Below are 19,136 nucleotides of genomic sequence, written 5' to 3' on the forward strand. Positions count from 1 at the left end.
CTTCTGTTTCTGTTGGGGAGTAAGTGACCATCTCCTCCCTCCTTCCCCCACATTCTGGAGAGTTCTTGGTTTACCTGGGAAGGAAGACGTACCTCAGAGGAGGATTTGGGGGGTTTTTGGTGGGGGCGGGGGCAGAAACATTCATGGACTGAGACCTGATCAAGAAACCAACTGCTGAAGTTAATTTTCCCTTCCATAAATATTTGGTATTGGGCTGAAAGAACTGTAATCTTCACTTTGTTTTTTTTTTTTTTTTACAGGTGGTTTGTCCAGATTGTAGTGATGAAATTGCAGTGAAAAAAGATAATATTCTTGTTCGTTCTTTCAAAGATGGCAAATTGTGAGTGGAAATCCTCATACTAGTTCCTATTTATCCTTTTTTATAGAATGTGTAATTGTGACTGATGGAGATGGCAGATTCAAAGCTGTTTTATGCATGTCAATAATGGGGAGGAACTAGATGCAATTATGCATCCTGCCATCCTGCCCAAATGGCATGCACTGTCTAACATATGTGTTAAGGGAATAGTTTGCAATTTTCTGCTGCTTGTGAGTGGAGGGATAGCCATTTAGCACGTATGTTTCATGATTATTTCTGTGCAATCTGCTTTTGCATAAACAGACTTAATCAGTGCAAAAGGCTCTCTACTCCACTAGCTAGAATATGCTACATCCAGTATCAGAGGTAGTGTGTACACCAGTTGTTAGTAAGCATGGACAGAAGAGTGCTGATGGATTTCTGAATCCATCCATTCTGATGATGTATTTCACACAGGCAGCTGATTGGCCATTGTGTGAACAGAACTCCTGGGTTAAATGGATCCTTGAACTGATCCAGTATGGCTCCTCTTATGTTTTTATGCTTATATATCATCTAATGTCATGATAGCTCATTATTATTTCAGCTGGCTTCAAAATGGTGGGGGATTTATGCCACTCATGACGTATTTTTTATTTTTTAAAGACTGTTGAAATAGGGAGGCATCAGTCTAATGCCCAGTATAAATGCAATTTAAGTATGCATTAAATTGTGGTACCCCTTCAAAAAAATAAAAACAAAAAAATTCCAACCCTTTCCCCTTGTGGCTAGGAGGACATTCCTAAACAGGTTGGGACCTAGCTCTGGGACCTAGAAGCCATGGCTAAAGAGCTGTTTTCTGAGAGGCAGGAATTATCCACCAATTTCCATGCTGTATTCCTGCCTGACACACATTATTTTTATGGAGCTTGCCAAAGCTTGGAGGCAGGGGAAGCAACAAATATGTGGGTTTAAAATTCACTGTTTGAGGAACAGTGAATGTAACTTTAGCCTTTCCATATTCCTAGTGCTTCAGTCCTCTGCACTAGGTTGGTAAGGAAGGAATTGGGGAAACTTTGGTCTGGCATCCTGCTGTGACTTGATGCTATACCATGTTTCTACTTTTTTCCTTGCTGTCTGTCTGTGAGGGAAGATTGGTGGCTGTGTGGGGAGGGGCATTTTTGCAGCTTTCTATGGCTTAGAGAAGCTCTTCTGCAGGCTAAGTATGTGCCTTCACTGTCTGTTCCTTAGGCACTGAGCAGCTGTCAATTGACTCAACCCTAGATAGTATTCTACTATTTCACTGGGCCAGAATCAGGTATTGAGTTCTAAATTCCCCTCTTCCTGCCCTTGAAGGAAAAACTGAATTTCTCAGAAGTTTTAAGCCTCTCTTGACAATCATATCTTCAAGGTCTACAGGAATTGAAAGTCTTGCTCTTAAAGCCGCTCCTCTTCATAATACCAGCTCTCATATTATAGACACTGCTTTGTCATGTATTTCTCCCCCCCCCACCCTTGCTCTTGAAACAAGAGAGGTAAGTCTTAACAGTCACACTAACACACGGCTATTATTCTAGAGTGCACCAGTGAAGGTCTGCTCCTGGAGCAGACTTCATATGATCAAGGTATGATCAAGATCAAGGAGTAAGGCTAGTCATCCTATCCCATTGAAAGGCTATGTTGGGGATTACAGATTTTGTCCCATCAGATGCTCGTAGTCTCAGGACATCTTTCTACTTAAAATGGCTGGGCTGAGTTTTCCAGCACAGGTCTCTAAAAAAATTAGGTATTGCCTTTTTCCCCTCTGTCACAGGTTCTCACTGATTTATTTCTGCATCTCCCTCTCTTCCCTCTTCGGAATCTAGTTTTCCTGCTAGATAGTAATATGAATGTTCTCAAAGGGAATCTCCCAGACATCCCCCAAACAACATTTTCCAAAATGTAAAACAATACCTTTTTCAAAAACCTCTAGAGATGTCTCAGGAAGAGGCAGATGTGGTTCTCATTTTCTGAGGCAGACCTGGTTTTCAAACCTTGTAACTGTCAGTCCAGGACTCATGGTTTCTTCTGAAATCCTTGAATCTACTGAAGCAAAATCTTCTGCACCCTCAGCTTCATTTGTTACATCTGACAGCCTGGAGGTTGAAAGGCAGACATTCCCAACCTGGGTTGCCACCCAAGAGCGATTTCTATTCTCCTGGCTTCTGGCAAGGATGCCAGTATTAGAGGATGAGCCTTTTTCATGTTGTAGCATTCCTAAGATACCTGCTGCTGGCACTTCCATTAACACTGTTCTGATTCTGGCCTCTGATCTGTACCTTAAAAAGACAAACTTTGTCACTCTCTGGTATCTTTCCAGCATCTGGAGATCCCTTTATCTCTTCTCAGTTTCTGGACAAGAAATCTTTCTGTACCTCCTCTGTTATCTCTCCTTCAGTCTGCAGTTTGTGGTCTTGGTACTCTCCTATAGTTTATTTGATGCTTTGGGAGCAGTTTCTCTAAAGTTATTAATCCGTAAAAGCATATGATACAGTCACTTCCTCATATAGGGTTTAATAGGTTGGATCGCTATTTGTAAAAATGTTCTAAATGAGTGATCTTCCATTCTGACCTGTCCATTTCTTTCTAGTCTTCCATAGAGTATATAAACTGGTTCTGTCTTTTCTCTTCAACCATCCATCCTTAGAAATTTCTTGAATGTTTGTTATGCACTTACTTTTTATGTGAACCAAAGTAGGCCATTGAGTAAACATGAACATCTCTTCATCTCCTTTAGACACTCCTCCCTTGGTAAAATAAAATAAAATAAAATTTCACTGTCCTTTCTTGCTAGTTGAAGGAGTATATTGGCCGTTTTTACTTGACAGGTTTCTGAAAGTATTCTAGTGAATTCAGTAAGAGCTACAGCTACCTCTGCAGCTACCCTGGAAAGAATCCCTCTTGAGAAAATTTGTAGAGCAGCTACATGGAACTTTGTTCATACCTCTAAGTGGCTGAAGCAGCCTTTGACCTTCAAACACTCCTCAGGTGCTATGACTTGGTATCTTGAAGTGTATTTGATCACATTCTTATGAGTGTGTTGTATTCTGCATCCTATCTGAGAATATCCTTCTAGTCAGAAGGAAAGAAAGCAAAGTTCTTACCTGATGAACTACTACTCTTGTGATTAGGAGAGCATTCCTTTAGCCCATGGGATTTACTAAGATTGTGATTCCTTACAGGCTTTTCTCCATGCCAGTGCTTCTCAGACTTCTTTTGTGTACCACTTGAAAATTGGTGGGGGTCTTAGAGGACTGCTCTTTTTAAAAAAATCTATAAATCAGAGCACCCATATAGGTCATTGTTAGTACTTTATTCATTACTAGCAGAGACTAGTGTTCTGTAATTAAAATCATGAAGCTGGGGCCAGGCACTGAGAAAGGTTCATTTAACTCATAAAATTTTAGGGGGAAGTTAGTAGACTGCACCATCATGAAAATCAAGGCCAGGACTGCATACAGAAATTCTCAGTTGTTTCACAGCTTTTTTGTGGACTGCCTGAATGGACCACCAGTGGTCCAGGGACCAGAGAAAGAGGAATGGTATTTTACATTTTCATGTTCCTTTCAGTACATGGCTTGGAGGTGATTTCCACTTGCACTTCTTGGTCCGCAAGGTCTAAGAGCACCCTTCATGTATTTCTTTATTCATTGGACTTAGCCTCCTTATTGTAGTTACTGTGTCTATTGCAGATGTTCCTTTTTGATTCTTTGCTTAGCTATTCTGGAGATTTGTAGGTAGTTCCTGCCTCTCAGGAAATGGCTCTTCACCCCAATCTTCCTGATCCCAGAGGCAGGAGCTAACTAATCTAGGAATGTCCTCCTGAGAAAACAGAAGTTTATTAGGTAAGAAGTCCATTCTCCCATTTCATTTTATTCATAGCTTGCCCAATTCCATTTAAGCATTTAGCAAATAAAACATATAACATAGGTCTAGAAGCATAGGGCTCTGTCCTATGCATACTTACCTGGGAATAAATCCCACTGAACTTAATGGGACTTAACTTGTGAGGATACATACATGTTTGTACTGTGAGAGAGCTAATCATTCTCTGCCACTGATGAAATTGTCTGTTCCCACAGAATTCTGCTGAAAGCAAACTTAGATTAAAAGCCTCTGTGTAGAATTAAACCTACTTTGGAAATGGACCTGGGATGGTCTGTGGTTCAGTGAATAGGGAACAGCCCGAAATTCTTGTAATGTTGGAGGTCTTACTCTCTGCTAACTATGAGCAGGTGTGTGTGTGTGTGTGTGTTTAATTTCATGTCCCCACTCAACAGCAAAATTTTCTTGATGCTTCTGGCATCAAGTATAACTGCATAACAACTGGTCATGACCTATATTGAATGTAATGGATGGGGATATATTTATCAAAATATTATCAAGATAATATATCCCTTTTCTTCTGTATGGAAAATGGAGTCTTGGTACATGGATAGTATTAGAAGGAATCACTTTATTTAAGTCAAGTCAGAGAAATCTAAATATTCCTGTTGCTAAGGCATTGGTATTTTAATACTTGATCACTATTTGTGTAGCTCTTCGGTACCAAGGAAAGATGTTCGAGAAATTAGTGACTCTTCACTGAAACCAGATGCTGCATTAAAACAAGGTATGAATAACTTTGAAATAAGATAAAGTTTTCCAGTTCATTCATGTTTGGCTTCTTGACCTAGCAAACATATGGGAGTTTTCTGACATCAGAAAGTCCCAGAAAGCATCAAGAAACAAGCATGGAGTGAAGCTTGTAAGCCATTATTATTATAAATAGTAGTAGTATAGCTTTATCCCACATTTTTCCAATTACAAGGAACTAAAAATAGCTTGTATGATGGTCCTCTGTATTTTATCTTTATAAAGAATCCTGTGAGGTAGGTTTGAATGTCAGTGACTGGCCCAGGGTCACTCAGTGAGCTTTATGGCTGAGTAGAGACTAGAACCCATCTCCCAAGTTCTAGTCCAAAACTGTAGCCACCACACCTCACTGGCTCTTTCTGGGCTGCTGTCAGCACCCTTGCTCAGTTAGAGTCTTAAGATTCCCATAAGCTTTCACATTAGAGGGAGGACAGGACAGAATTTTAATAATTGCATTTATTTAAAATATACCTTGCCTCTCAATCATAATTTCTTAAGGCATTCCAGAAATTGAATTAAACATAGTTAGATTAAGGACAACAAAGTCCAGCATCTTAAAAGACAAGCTTCAAAAGTTAATTAAAACCATTTTTTAAAGTTTTAAAATAATTTTAAAAACAGTGGTACAGTAGCCTGTGCAAACCAGAGGGTCTCCAGCTGGCATCTGAAAGCCATCAGAGGTTGCATGGCTAATGGTCAGAGAGGGTTTCTGTAACTGAAGTGCCCTAGTGAAAGGGGTTGCACTTTAAAAGATGGGGCACTCTGAGAAAGGTCTTTGATCTTAATAGACAGGCATAGTTGTGTGAGAGTAGGTGATATTTCAGGTACTCATGTCCCCAGCTATGCAGGGTGCTAGAGGTCAAAGCCAGTATCTTGAATACTAGTGAAGCTCTTTAAGTAAGAGCAAGGTGTGTCCCCTGATATTGGTACCTGTTAGCAGCCATGCTATAATTTAAACTATAGCCATTTTCCTTAATTGATCCTAGCAAGCACTAATTATGTTCAGCAGCCACCATTAAAGCTAGTGTTGGGGTACCATGTTGAGATTATACCCTATGTTTTTTTCCTATTAAAAAGTAGTTGCCTACTTTTTAACATTGGCCACATTCTGGCAATAAAATCCTGCCTTAATAATCCAGGATGCTCTGAGATTTTGCATACTCTCACACATCTTCTTTTCTCTTGCTTTCCTGTTCCATACAAGCAAGGAGGCTAGTTAATCTAGTTCATACAAACCACAAAGGTGTGGTTAATCAAGCCAGGATTTAGAAGCCAATGTTAAATTATGGCTTCATATCCTGGTTTTTTTTTTTTTTTTAGAAGACCTTAACCATAGTTTATAAGCTAGTACTAGCTAGCCCTTCAGGCAAAAGAGAGCAAAGCAGTTCTGTGTGGGTTCATTCTTAATTCATTCTTAATCCAGGATTTGATCATTTAAACTGGGCTATCTATTACTAATTCATTTAACTCTATTTACAGCTTTTGATCAAGCCTTAGAATTCCATAAAAACAGAACTGTTCCTAGTAACTGGAAAACAGAATTGAAAGAGGAAAGCTCTAGTAGTGAAGCAGAGGAGGAGGAGGAAGATGAAAAAGAAAAAGATAACAGCAGTGAAGAAGAGGCAAGTATAATGTCAAAATTTAGTGGATCCATGTTAGATTTTAGGAGTTTCCTGTTAGGAGTACAGTCGGCCCTTCACATTCACAAGGGTTAGGAGAGCAGGACCCCTGTGAAAGTGGACAAGCTGTGTATATCTCTAGATTCTCACCAAACCTTAATGTTGTTGACCATATGTGTACTGGTAGTTGCATTACAATTAGCTCTTTTGCAATTTGAATAATCTTTAGCTTAAAACAAGACCCAATACAGCATGGCCCACTGTGGGGAAGCTCATCTTGCATCACATCGTAAACCTCACATATGGCTACATACCTGGTCTTGAGGCTGGTTCCCACCCCACACTCGCCAGGGGGTGGCAGCACACCATTCTGGACCAACCATGGTGGCAACTGGGAAGGAGAGTGTTTCCCTCACAGCTGTCTATGGAGTAGTAAGCAGGAGACCACAGGACTCCAGAAAAAAAAAACAAACCCTTTTAATTATTGATGGCAAACTCACAGATAACCAAATCTGCAAAAGTTAAACCTGTGAAAGTTGAGGTTTGACTTTATATTAATTGTTGAATTATAGTGGTGAAACAGAACATACCAATGCTTAAACATATCTTTAGCATGCATCCTCTGTGCTTATAGTCCATATTTTTGAATCCTGATGAAATTAACTTTTTATATAAAGAAAACTAATGTGTAATCATTCTGATTTGGGGTATATGTATCAGTGTAGGTCCATACACTCCTCCCCAGTTCCATTTAAGATCAAGAAATGGGTAGTATTATTGGGGAATTATTTAAAATTATGTTTTGGTTGCCAAGAAGTCTAAAACAATGAGCATCATTGGCCAGAATAAAGTCGGAAATCTAATTTTTAAATACCTTGCTTGGGTTTTTGAAAGGTGCTGCTGATGCCATGACCTTTGGCAAATTTTTTAGGTTCTTGGCAGCTTCTAGAAACTTAATTGTTACAGCAAGCTTTTTCCAGAACAATGATCTTGTCTTTTTCCTTGCTATCATGCTAATAGGTTAGGGTCACACCACATTACAAGCCACACTGAAGGTTGATTATGAGTTTTTATACAACCTTGGCTTGTTGTTGAAACATAGGATGTTATTTTCTGGGAACTCAGCTATGCTGACAAATCAAGGTTCATTAACATGCATACCCACAGTTCTCAACTCAACAGTAGACTGTGAATTCTGCTTGTGGGCTTTTCATTGTTCACAAACAATAGTTGGTTAGCATGGACAAATCCAACACAAGCGACAAGCAAGCAGACAAGAGAAGCAAGGAAAAAGTTTGAGGAATTTATCTCAAACACCAAGGCCTAAAATAAAGTATTCTTTCAATATATCAGATGAAAGAAAGCAGATAAAGAAGCAGTTGGACCATTAGACACAAATGGCATTTAAAGAGCATTAAGGGAGGGATGAGGAGATTGCAGAGAAGCTAAATGATTTTTTTTTCCATCAGCATTCACAGCAGTGGCAGATGGTTAGGGTTAGTTTTAGCTTGTGTCTTCTGAAAGGGAGTCTGAGGAATTAAGGCAATTAATAGTGACAAAAGGTGAAATCTTCAACCTTACTGAAAACTTGAAAGTCAGGTGGGCCAGATGGTATCTATCTTAGTCTTTACAAAGAACGCAAGCATGAAATTGCTGACCTTACCAAAATAGTATGTCCCTAAGATCAACCTTTGTACCAGAGAATTGGAGAAAGGGCACTGTAACACCAATTTTTAAAAAAGGATCCTGGAAGATCTGGGAACTTTTAGGTAGTTAGCTTAACATCTGTTCTAGGTAAAGTACTTGGAAGTGTTATTAAAGATGCAGTCAGTAAACACATAGAAGGACAAGCCCTGTTGAAAAAGAATTGTCATGGCTTCTGCAAGGGTAACTCCTGTTTCACTAGGTTATTAGAGTTCTTTGAAAGTGTCAGTTAGCTCGTGGATAGAGGTGATCCAGTAGACATTGCTTATTTGAACTTCCACAAGTGTTTTGCCATAGTCCCTCACCAAAGGCTCCTGAGCAAACTTAGCAGTAATGGAATAAAAGTATGTGTGTGGGGCTCTTACAGATCAGTAACTGGTTAAAGAACAGAAAGCAGAGAGTGGGAATAAATGACAGTTTCCCTCAATGGAGGAATGTAAACAGTGGGGTCCCATAGGGTTCTGTATTGGGACCAATACTTTTCAACCTATTCTTAAATAATCTGAAATTAGAAGAGGGTAGTGATGTGTGGAGGTTTACTGATGACACCAAATTATTTAAAGTAGTTAAACTAAAAGGGATTGTGAGGAGCTCCAGAGGGATTTCTCAAAGCTGGTAGAATGGACATCAAAATGACAAATGTAGTTCAATGTAAGAAAGTGTAAAGTAATGTTGGGGCAAAAATTCCTACTTCAAGTATAGGATGGTGGGATCTGAGCTAGCAGTGACTGAGCAAGAAAGAAATCTTGGGGTAGCATTGGCAGATCGATCAAAATCTTGGCTTAGTGCACAACTGCTGTGAAAAAAAGCTAACTCTGTGCTAAGCATAATTAGGAACTGTATAGAAAATAGAACTAGCAAGATCTTACTCCCCTTACAAATCTTTGGAACAACTACACTTAGAATATTATGTTCAATTCTGATTGCCTTACATGAAAAGGAACATTACTGTGTTGGAAAGAGTACAGAGCAGGGCAGTGAAAAAGGTCGGGCTGGAGCATCTCTCCTGTGAGGAGCAGCTACTATAACTGGAACTGTTTAGTTTACAAAAAGGGTGAGAGAGGGGAGTAAACATTAAAGCGTTTAAAATAATTCATGTTGTGGAAAGAGTGGAGGGGAAGACATTTTTTCCCCTTTCCCATAACTTAATGATTTGAACCTAGGGTCATCCCATGAAGTTGATAGGTGGGAAGTTTAGGACAGATAAAGGGAAGTATTTCTTTACACAATGTACAGTAAAACTATGGGAAGTTTGCTGCCATGGGAAGTTATGATGGCCACCAATTTGGATGGCTTTTAAAGGGGATTGGACAGATTTAGGGAGGAGGCGGTGGCTATCAGTGGCTATAATCCTTGCTGGCTATGTGTTAACTCCTTTACCAGAGATGGCATCCCTTTATGCACCACTTGCTGAGGAGCGTGAGTGGGCAGAGGTCTTGCACCCCTCCTGTTCAAGGAATCCTGTGTGTACCTAGTGCTGGACTAGGTGAACTTTTGGTCCGGTCCATCATGGCTTATGTTCTTACATTCTGATACAACAACCCATAGTTCAGTGGCAGCCCACATTCAATATCAAGTGTGAGTTGTCATGTGATGTGAACAATCCATAAGGCAGGTGCCTCTGAAGCTATCAAGGTGACAGAACCAAACCAAGATTTTAACCAATGTTTCACTTGTGTTTAGTGGGATGCAGCCATAGCCTGCAAAACAGAGAATGGCAAAATGTCAGCAAGCTGATCTAAAGTAAAAATTATCCTATCTGTCCAGGTCTACAAAATAAGACATGAACATGTTCACATTTCTCTAGCTGCTACAACTGCTAGAGAACTGCAGTAGAGAACAACTACAGTAGATTTCTCTACTGTTCTACTCTACCAATAGAGAACAACTGCAGCTGCTCTAGTTCTTCTTCATCTTCATTATCATCATCATCATCAACAACATCATCTTCTTTGGTGCCATGTGTATATGTGCTGGTCTACAAAGCCTGCTAATTCCATAGCAGGATGTTTTTCTTTTGGAGAAAAAATGGAATTTCCAGTTGACTTCTTTAGTCAAATCAGAGATAAGAAATCAATCAAATTCAGTTATCTGTAATTTAATTTCAGTAGTAGCACTTTAGCAATGTACCATAACTCACAGTGCAATATGAAAATAACAACAACAGTCAAAACGATCAAACATATGATCAAAATACAATATAAATGCAACTGTATAAAATAGAACAGGATGAAATATAAATACAATATAACCAATAAACCAGCAGCAAACCAATAGTCCAATCTAAAAACAGATACTAAATAAAAAGGTCTTAACTTGGCACTGAAAGCAAAACAAAGTGGGTGCCAGTTGCACCTGCCTTGGAAGGGAATTCCAAAGGTGAGGTGCGACAACAGAGAAGGCGTTTTTCCTCGCCGTTTCCCCCTCACCGCATTGGGGGGTGGGTTTGATTCATGAAGGAGGGCCTTCATCATAACCGGAGTGGTCTGCTAGGGATATATGGAGATAGGAATTCCTTTAGCTATTCTGGTGTCAAACCGTTTAAGGCTTTATATGTTAGTGTGAGCACTTTGAATACCGGTGAGTTAATAAGATACACAGTGCATAACTACTTTGGTATAGCAAAAGCACAATGGAATCCATCTGAGAGAATTTCCAGAAATGAAGATTCCAAAGCAGAACAAGAAGAAGAATATAATTCAATTAGAAAAAACAAAATTAATTATAAGTTAGCAAATAAGCTCAATGATTTAAAAAAGGTCAGAAAGGCCATATCCACCCTCTCCGATTAGAAGTTGCACCCCTATTGGTGATATTTGTGGTGGAGTGGAACCCCATAAGAATTTACAAAACAAAGCATTAAACTTCCGTAAATACTTGTCATGTATAAAGGATTGGTATGAAAACGTAGGTATTTGAGGTATTACTTTCATTGCATTCTACCTATAAACTTGACAATATAGATGCATATTTGCCAATGTGATATTATTAATCAGCTTACTCATTTGTGATATGTCTGTTGGGAGAAGGGTTCTCAGATAAGTAACACATTCAGTACAGAGTCAGAATTGCTAATTAGTTAACTCTGTATGGGTGTGTTATCTCTAGTAGACATGAGTTCTGACTTGTTAATAGAATAGTCAGATAAGTGTCCAAAATCATTAATTATCTCCATCAAGGCCAGATAACAGAATTTCCAAAATAAAAAAGATCATCCACATAAAGAATAATTTTGTATTTTAATGCATTATTCACAAATTCATGAATACTCGGGTTTTGTCAGATAGCACATGGCATGGCTTTAAAAAATAAATCAAATACCAGTGGGGAAAGAGTACAACCCTGTCAGGTGCATCTCTTCTCTCAAGAAGAAAGAACTCAAACAAGGCACTGTTGGCTTTAACTATGGCTTTAGGGGTTTCATATAAAATTGTAATTCATTTCTGGAATTCTGTGGCAAAAATACATAGCCACTAAATTTTATCAAAGGTTTTCTCTGCATTGAGAGAGATAATGGCAGCTTGTCTGTTCTGTCCTTATTTATGGAATCTGATCAACAACCAATCTAATACTGTCAGTCCCTTGCCTATTTTTAAAGCATCCAGCCTCGTCCAGTTGGAGTAACCTGGTAATAACTTGTAGTAGATATCAGCCAAAAGTTCAGTTAGTATTTTAATCTCAACATTAATCAGTGAAATAGATTGATAACTAACACAGAAGTATGATCTCTTTCTGGTTTAGGAATTACTGCAATAAAAGCAGCATTGAGTGCTGATGGAATAGAACCATATTTAAAACTAGAATCTTACAGCCATTAAAGTTTAAGAACATAGTGGTGTGATGTTTTTGTTGTTTATGGTGATTTGCCAATATTTTACTGAGTCATTCACCATTCTTTCAGTATGACTGTGTTAAAGAAGTTAGTACAAATTTTACCTGCTGTGATTTCCCTCCCCAACTCACATATGAGAAATTGAAACTATTAATGGTCTGACAAATTTTGGTAGAACCTGGAGTTAGTTTGCTGGTCAACAAAAGCTGCCAATTCCTTAGTAGGGTATTTTTCCTCTGGAGAGAAAGTTTAACCATAGATTAAATCAGCTGAGTTTAGTTATCTAATAATTGAAGCTTCAATAAATGGTACTTTAAGGTGTGATCCTATGCAACATAAACTTTTTTTAAAATCACGTATCTTCTTTCCATGTAGAAAGAGGCATGGAAAAGGAGTGCCAGCAGTAATCAGAGATAGCTAGTCCAATGATCTTAGTCCGGTGATTGGAGATAACAGTGGGAATTTTTCCCCAGGTTGGGGGCAGGGACTAGGTAAAAGGGTGTAGCACCTCAGATGAAACCTTCATGGCATGGTCTTTAGCCAATTGTGGTACACTTGGTTGGAGGTACTGCAAAGCCTGCTATACTGGCTTTCTTGGGAGTAAGCCTATTGAATTCAAGGATCTGTATTTCTGATCAGACATGCAAAGGATGGTGCTATGTGTATACAGTTTTCTAACTGCAGCTCTGTAAACATTTTACAATAAAATAAGCTTAAAAATAAGAGTTATAGTTTAAAGTTAGAGATGTTAAATTTGTTCTTAGAACTTAAATAATGAAGAATTATATAATAGTGATTGAACTTTCTTCTTAAATATACACATATTTACCTGAAATAGTTTTTTAGATAAACATTCCATGGCTTACAGCATATGCTAACATTTTCTTTTACCTATTGGATTATTTAAATCAGGAAGAAGTAGAACCCTTTCCTGAAGAAAGAGAGAACTTCCTTCAGCAGCTGTATAAATTCATGGAAGACAGGGGTGTGTATTTCATTGTGTTTATTTTATAGTTGGCTTTTGAAAAGTATGCTTTAAGTTGCCTTGAAGGAATCCAATAGAGCCTTGTCTTTTTTCATTTTGGCCAGTTAAAAGTTGTTCCTTTAAAAAAAGTTATTCATAGTTTTCAAAATAAATATCTTAGCTTTTAAAAATAATTTGGTTGTATATGGGATATAGCCTGTGACTTATTTGTGTATTAAACCCATTATTTGTTCATTGTTTTCTACCATTTGTATTCTATACCTTCATCAAAAAGAGTGTTTCTGGGTCAAGTAAAAGATTTATTATCAAAGTTAAAAACAAACACAATCTTAAATACAGTATAATAATTGAAAAACAGCAGCAAATAACAATACCTAAATAATCAACAGAGCCTAGTATACATTTCGTGTATGTCTGTAAAATGCATAATCTAACATGCTTCCACAACTTGCCGCTCCAGAACCAAACATCCCACTAGCAAATTGTTGTGGACTGCAAGGTGCTTGAGTTTAACCCATATTTTTCCAGGCACAGGCAGACAACTAAAACGGAAGGTTTACATCACTGGTGGCTCATATACATGGCTGGTAGGCTGTGTTCAGTTTCATAAGCTGCATTTTGAGGTTGCAGGCCTGAAGATAAAAATTATTGTAGGACAAACATAGGCAGTTCATCATAGTATGGTTGTATTATATTGTCATTTACTGAACTGTAAGTAGTCACAGGGCAAATTGAAGTTATTTGACAAGACATGTATTACATTAACTAACTGGAGTTTGAAAGATATTGCATCAGATAGTCTTCATGGGCCTTTATACTATGTTTACTACTTTGAAAATTGCTTTTCTAAGTATTTAGAGCAATTTTTTAATTGATAATTAAAATTATCTTTCAAATAAAAATGTCTCATTTGAGCTGTGCAACATGATTGTTAATTAGGAAGATACGTCTGTTGTTGCACACTTGTGCAACTGGGTATAAATTCCTTTGAAGATGGTAGGAATTACTTTTGAATCAGTATTTGTAGTACATGTGTGGTTTGTTTGTGGGATTGAAATTCTGAATTGATTCATGTAATTATCTTAGAATATGAGTTTTCCTTGCTAAGCTAAAAAGCCACACTTCAAAATACTTTCGTTCACAGGGACTCCTATTAATAAGCGACCTGTACTTGGGTACAGAAACTTGAATCTTTTCAAGTTATTCAGACTTGTACACAAGCTTGGAGGATTTGATAATGTAAGTACTGTAAATCAGGCTATAAAGAATGTCATGATCTGAAGGAAACTTGATAGTACATCTTTAAAATACATATGGAAAGAGCTATGTGGAAGATGATACGGACACAACTCTCAGAATTCCTTGACATACTAGTTTGTTTGCAATGGTGAGATTCTTTTTCTTTTAAAAAAAAACCCAAGAAAAATGCAGCTGATATAATATTCAATTAGCAAAGTTATTTCTTTTATGGGGAGAAATTTGACTAGTAGAAAAAAATAACTGTTTCTTCTTTAACATGGAAAATGATCTTATTTTAAAAACTAATGGGTAAAGGAGTCCTAAGAGTTGTGCTCTAAGTTAAAACATGTATCCTCTTACCTATCCACATGATGCTTTGATTTGTAATGTATGCATATATTAACAGGGTTGTATGTATTCTGTGATTCCTTGTAAGAACTATAGAAGCTCAGTATTAGGTAATGCATACAGAGCTTCCTGAGAATATAAACAGTCATTTTTTTATTTGCAAAGAAATTTAAATGCCCTCATGATAGCAAATATTTAATTGAAAATGGGTGGTCAACCCCTTATTGTATGTAGTGCAATTAATGTATAAAACATGGAGAGAAATTCCCTGTTACCGCATTAAAATTACTAAGCAAGTAGCTGATAGAATGCATACTGGATTATATTTTATTTTATTTTCAATTTATTTAATGCTTACGATATCAAAATACATCTCTAAGCAGTTACTTGTTATTTAAAATTGAAACTACAGTGAAACTCCTACTTCGGTAATGTATTCTGATTGCTGGGAAAATTGTCACACTTTTCAAAAGAAGTCACTTCTACATTTACTTCTTCTTAATGCTTGCCCTACACATAAATGTCAACTGGTGAGCAGTGTGAACCACATAAAGTCACATTTGCTTTTCCTGAAATCCTAGAAGTATTGACCAAGATGGGTGGATAATGCAAGTCATTTGCCCCAGGGATGTATAGAAATTCTTTCTTTCTTTCTTTCTTTCTTTCTTTCTTTCTTTATTTATTTATTTATTTATTTATTTTATTATTTATTAAAACATTTCTATACCTCCCCTTGCCGTAGTTTATTGAAAAGGCAGAAGATCAGTACATACCTATGTTCTTGAACCATATTAAGGGCAGAATCCAGGTGTAAAATATTCAGACCTTATAGTGGAAAAATTATAGGTGACTTTTCATGGATGAGTAACTCAGTTGATAAGATGGAACTTGCTTACATGTCTATAGAAATAACAACTGCAAATTGTTAGTAGCCTTTGGGCAAATGTATTAAAGCTGTTCTCAAAAATGGATCTAAAGCAAGTAGAAGTGACTTAACACATAGAACTATGTACAGACATTTGTATTTCAGTGGCAACCATGCTGCCAGCACATCATATGAACAGGCCTCATAGAGTGGTGTTAATTGTCTAAAACAATGAATGATTTGCTAATTGATACTAAAAATTGAATTTAAAGTACTGTCCAATTCCTCTTGCTACATTAATGTATTCAGTATTAATGAAATCACAAGTAAGCATGGTTAGGCAAGAACATCCATTTCACATACTCTGCTTGTACCTAGAAAAGAGAAGATGAGAAGAATAACAGGTTGAGAACAACTATTGAAATACCCAGCATGACATCAGACTGCAGTATCTCATTTCCTTTCAGTTTTAAAGCTGGGAAGACTGGCAGTTTATGCATGGTCAAGGGTTTCCAGGTGTTTTGATGCATAGCTGTTAAACAGTACCAGGTTTTCTTCCCAGCTGAGCAAGGAAGAATCCCTGTGCAACTATTGGGAGGATCTCTACCCACCTCTATAAATTCATAGTTGGACTTGAGTTTTGCTGATTTTTATGCTCACCAGAGAGCAGTGCCAGAATTAGGCTGTAATAAACAGTCCAGCAGCCAGTAATACTGTAAGAGTAGTTCTGGTGTCAGAGGAAATTTGTTCCATATAGTTGGACCTGCATGTAGGGGTATTTAGCCGGGTAGAGATTGAAAGAATGGGCCTGAGATAAAAGAAGTTATAGTGACACGGTATTCCTTAGACCCAGAAATATAAATATTTTCTATAAATCCCACACCTAGGGAATATTTCCTCTCTTCACTACTGCTACATCCAGTGGGAAAACTGCTCTTTCATTGGGCAGTACCACCTGTGGGGTTACATATTCATAGTATATGCTTGTATTTCTGTCTAAAACATTTGGAGGGTAACAGGTTAGGGAAGACTGCTGCAGCAGGTGGAATGATTGAAACCTGGTTATATGATCTTATTTCCTAAAATTTTCATTACTGGAGACTTTTTTTTTGAAAAGTATTCGCTGCTTTAGCTTCTTTTGCATAGCTGCCAAGTTAGAATTTGTAATTAAGTCTCTTATGGAATAATCAGCTGAGAAGCAACAGGAAAGTTTCTATAAATGTAATGAAGTGAGCTTAAATTTGATTCTAGCCAGTATAAGTAGCATGTTTTTGGTTCTTTATAAACCTCATCAAATTATCTTTTGAAGACTGAGGCAATTTCAACTGTGGCCCCCCTTGAGTAGTATTCCCAGAAAACTTAGCTGTGTATAAACACCATACACTGTGGTAGTCATGTACTGACAGTAGCCTCATTGTTACTGTCAGATGCCCATATTGTGAGTAGAAGGGAGAACAGGCAAAAAAATGTGGCTGCATTTCTTTTTGCCTCTGTTTCCTGTGACTTTTCCATGGCCTCAAGGTGAAAATTTTTATTTCTCTGGCTGCTTCCACCAAGCCATCTTCTAAAGTCCCAAATCTTAATAGTGTGGAGGTTGACATTTTGGCATGGAATGAGTAACTTCCATCCTGAAAAAGGAAAAGTCCACAACATTTCAAAATACAAAGTTTTAAAATGTAATAAAGAAAAATATCTGTTGGAAAAACTTTTTAAAATCTGAATTGATTTGCTCCCTGCTCCTTGCCCCTAAGATATCCTTGCCCCTGTGAACAAATTAGATATCATAATGGAAGGTTGTTCTGTTTCTACACAGGTGCAATGGGATTGGTTAGGCATAGTTTGGTTCTTGCTGTTATGAGCCTAGATGTAGCTCACCTAGGTTCATTGGAAATAATGTGCAGCATCTGCCACACATACACTTCAATGAACAGATCTTCAATAATTGCAATCCTCATTTTCAGGTGTTGTCAGCTATAGATTGTACTTCATTGTATCTGATTGTTCACATGGTAAACACTGTAAATGTTACACCTGTGTGTGTGTGTGTGTGTGATTTGGGCCTGAGGACAAAGCAGTGAGGAGGATCTGCACACATAGAACAGATGTAGGAATATGGCTTGAAACTTGAAACTGTAATAATATAAAACAACTTACTGTAATATGAAGGAGGGGATACTTTATCACATTACTTTTTCTTGAAATTTTGGGCCCTTTCATTTAAAAGCACATTTTATTTAATCAGCACAGAATCATTCACTTAAACATAAACATGAAGATTTTATTGAGATAACGATTTCCATTTTGTTTTATAGATTGAAAGTGGTGCAGTTTGGAAGCAAGTGTATCAGGATCTTGGAATCCCTGTCTTGAACTCTGCTGCTGGATATAATGTTAAATGTGCTTACAAAAAGTTAGTAGTTCTGCAATTAGGGTGTTCAGTGTTTCATTTCTGTACTCAAAAGCCAAGTTCTTTATTTCAGCCAAAATTAATCTTTTGTCCTGGTCAGTGCATTTATACTATGATATACTTTTTCATTCCCATATTTTAAAAATCTTTACACATTTCTAGGCCTTTACTATTCTTAGATTGCCAGACTACACCTGTTTGTCTGGAAGTCAGTCTTAACCCAGAGACCATAGGATTGTTCAAGAAACCCGTCTGAAATTGTAGTCACCTCAGAGCATTTTCTGTCATGAGAGTCCCACTCCTAGCTTCTCCTAGTAACTGTGGAGATCTCTGAAATGTCATGTTTGACCAGAGAAGCAGAACCTCCTTCAGCCTGAAGGCCAAAATTCCATTTTGGAGGGCCTTTGGGAGGGAGACACTTTTCAGTGTTGGATGAGTCAAAAGCCAAAAAGGACAGGTCCAAAGATACCAGCACTCCCCCCCCCCCAAAAAAAAAGCTCTTACTGATGCTAGTTACTGATTCTTCAACCTTTTAAAATGGAAGAATGGCTGTAGAAAACCCAGGAAACCATTCAACAGTACTGGCTAGGGAAAAATTGGTGGGGTCAACGGGAAGCTAGAAAACAGATGTGGTCCCTGGGTTTCCTTTCTCTACAAATTCAGAACTCTGAGCTCATTGAGAAAAAGAAATGAACATGTTGGGTGTATGGTAGGGGTGGCCATGCATTGAAAAGATCTGCCATCTCCAGGCAGAGGGGATAGTAGATGAGTTCTAAGGCCAGTTTAACTGAATTTGGGGGTGGTTGAGGGAGTCCACAGAGAGTGAAAAGAGATAAGACACTTCCACTGTTCCTTCTGCCATGCTGGAATACCTGCAGGGCTGTGGTTGGAACCAAGTCTCCAAGATCAGAGCCGTTTAGACACCTTCCACTTTAGGATTATGTTCTGTGTTGTCACTATGAGGCCATGTATAATAACTGATTAATCAAATCAACACTGATGTTCTCACAAAGGCCCAGAGATGACCTCTTGCAACTGTAAATTTTAAATTTCTTGAATTTCTTTTATAGTGTATTACAATTTACTCCTGAGTATCTGTGTTATCAGACTGACCAGTCTCAGTATACTTTCAGATACTTTGTTCATTAAACAAGTTAATCTTTTT

General features: G+C 37.8%; 1 protein-coding gene across 4 annotated transcripts in view; it reads left to right on the forward strand.

The window, feature by feature from the left end:
• The window catches only part of ARID4B (AT-rich interaction domain 4B), a 120,972-nt gene that overhangs the window by 67,224 nt on the left and 34,612 nt on the right, over window positions 1-19,136 (forward strand). For all 4 annotated transcript variants that reach the window (XM_044420111.1, XM_044420103.1, XM_044420119.1 and 1 more), the window contains exons 9-14: window positions 261-340; window positions 4,876-4,949; window positions 6,452-6,594; window positions 13,040-13,112; window positions 14,257-14,351; window positions 17,877-17,974. In XM_044420111.1, coding sequence (XP_044276046.1) covers window positions 261-340; window positions 4,876-4,949; window positions 6,452-6,594; window positions 13,040-13,112; window positions 14,257-14,351; window positions 17,877-17,974 — 563 coding nt within the window. The remainder of the gene's footprint in view (window positions 1-260; window positions 341-4,875; window positions 4,950-6,451; window positions 6,595-13,039; window positions 13,113-14,256; window positions 14,352-17,876; window positions 17,975-19,136) is intronic.

Source organism: Varanus komodoensis, unplaced genomic scaffold (assembly GCF_004798865.1).
Source record: "Varanus komodoensis strain SLA01 unplaced genomic scaffold, ASM479886v1 scaffold1, whole genome shotgun sequence".
NCBI classification, from domain to species: Eukaryota; Metazoa; Chordata; class Lepidosauria; order Squamata; family Varanidae; genus Varanus; species Varanus komodoensis.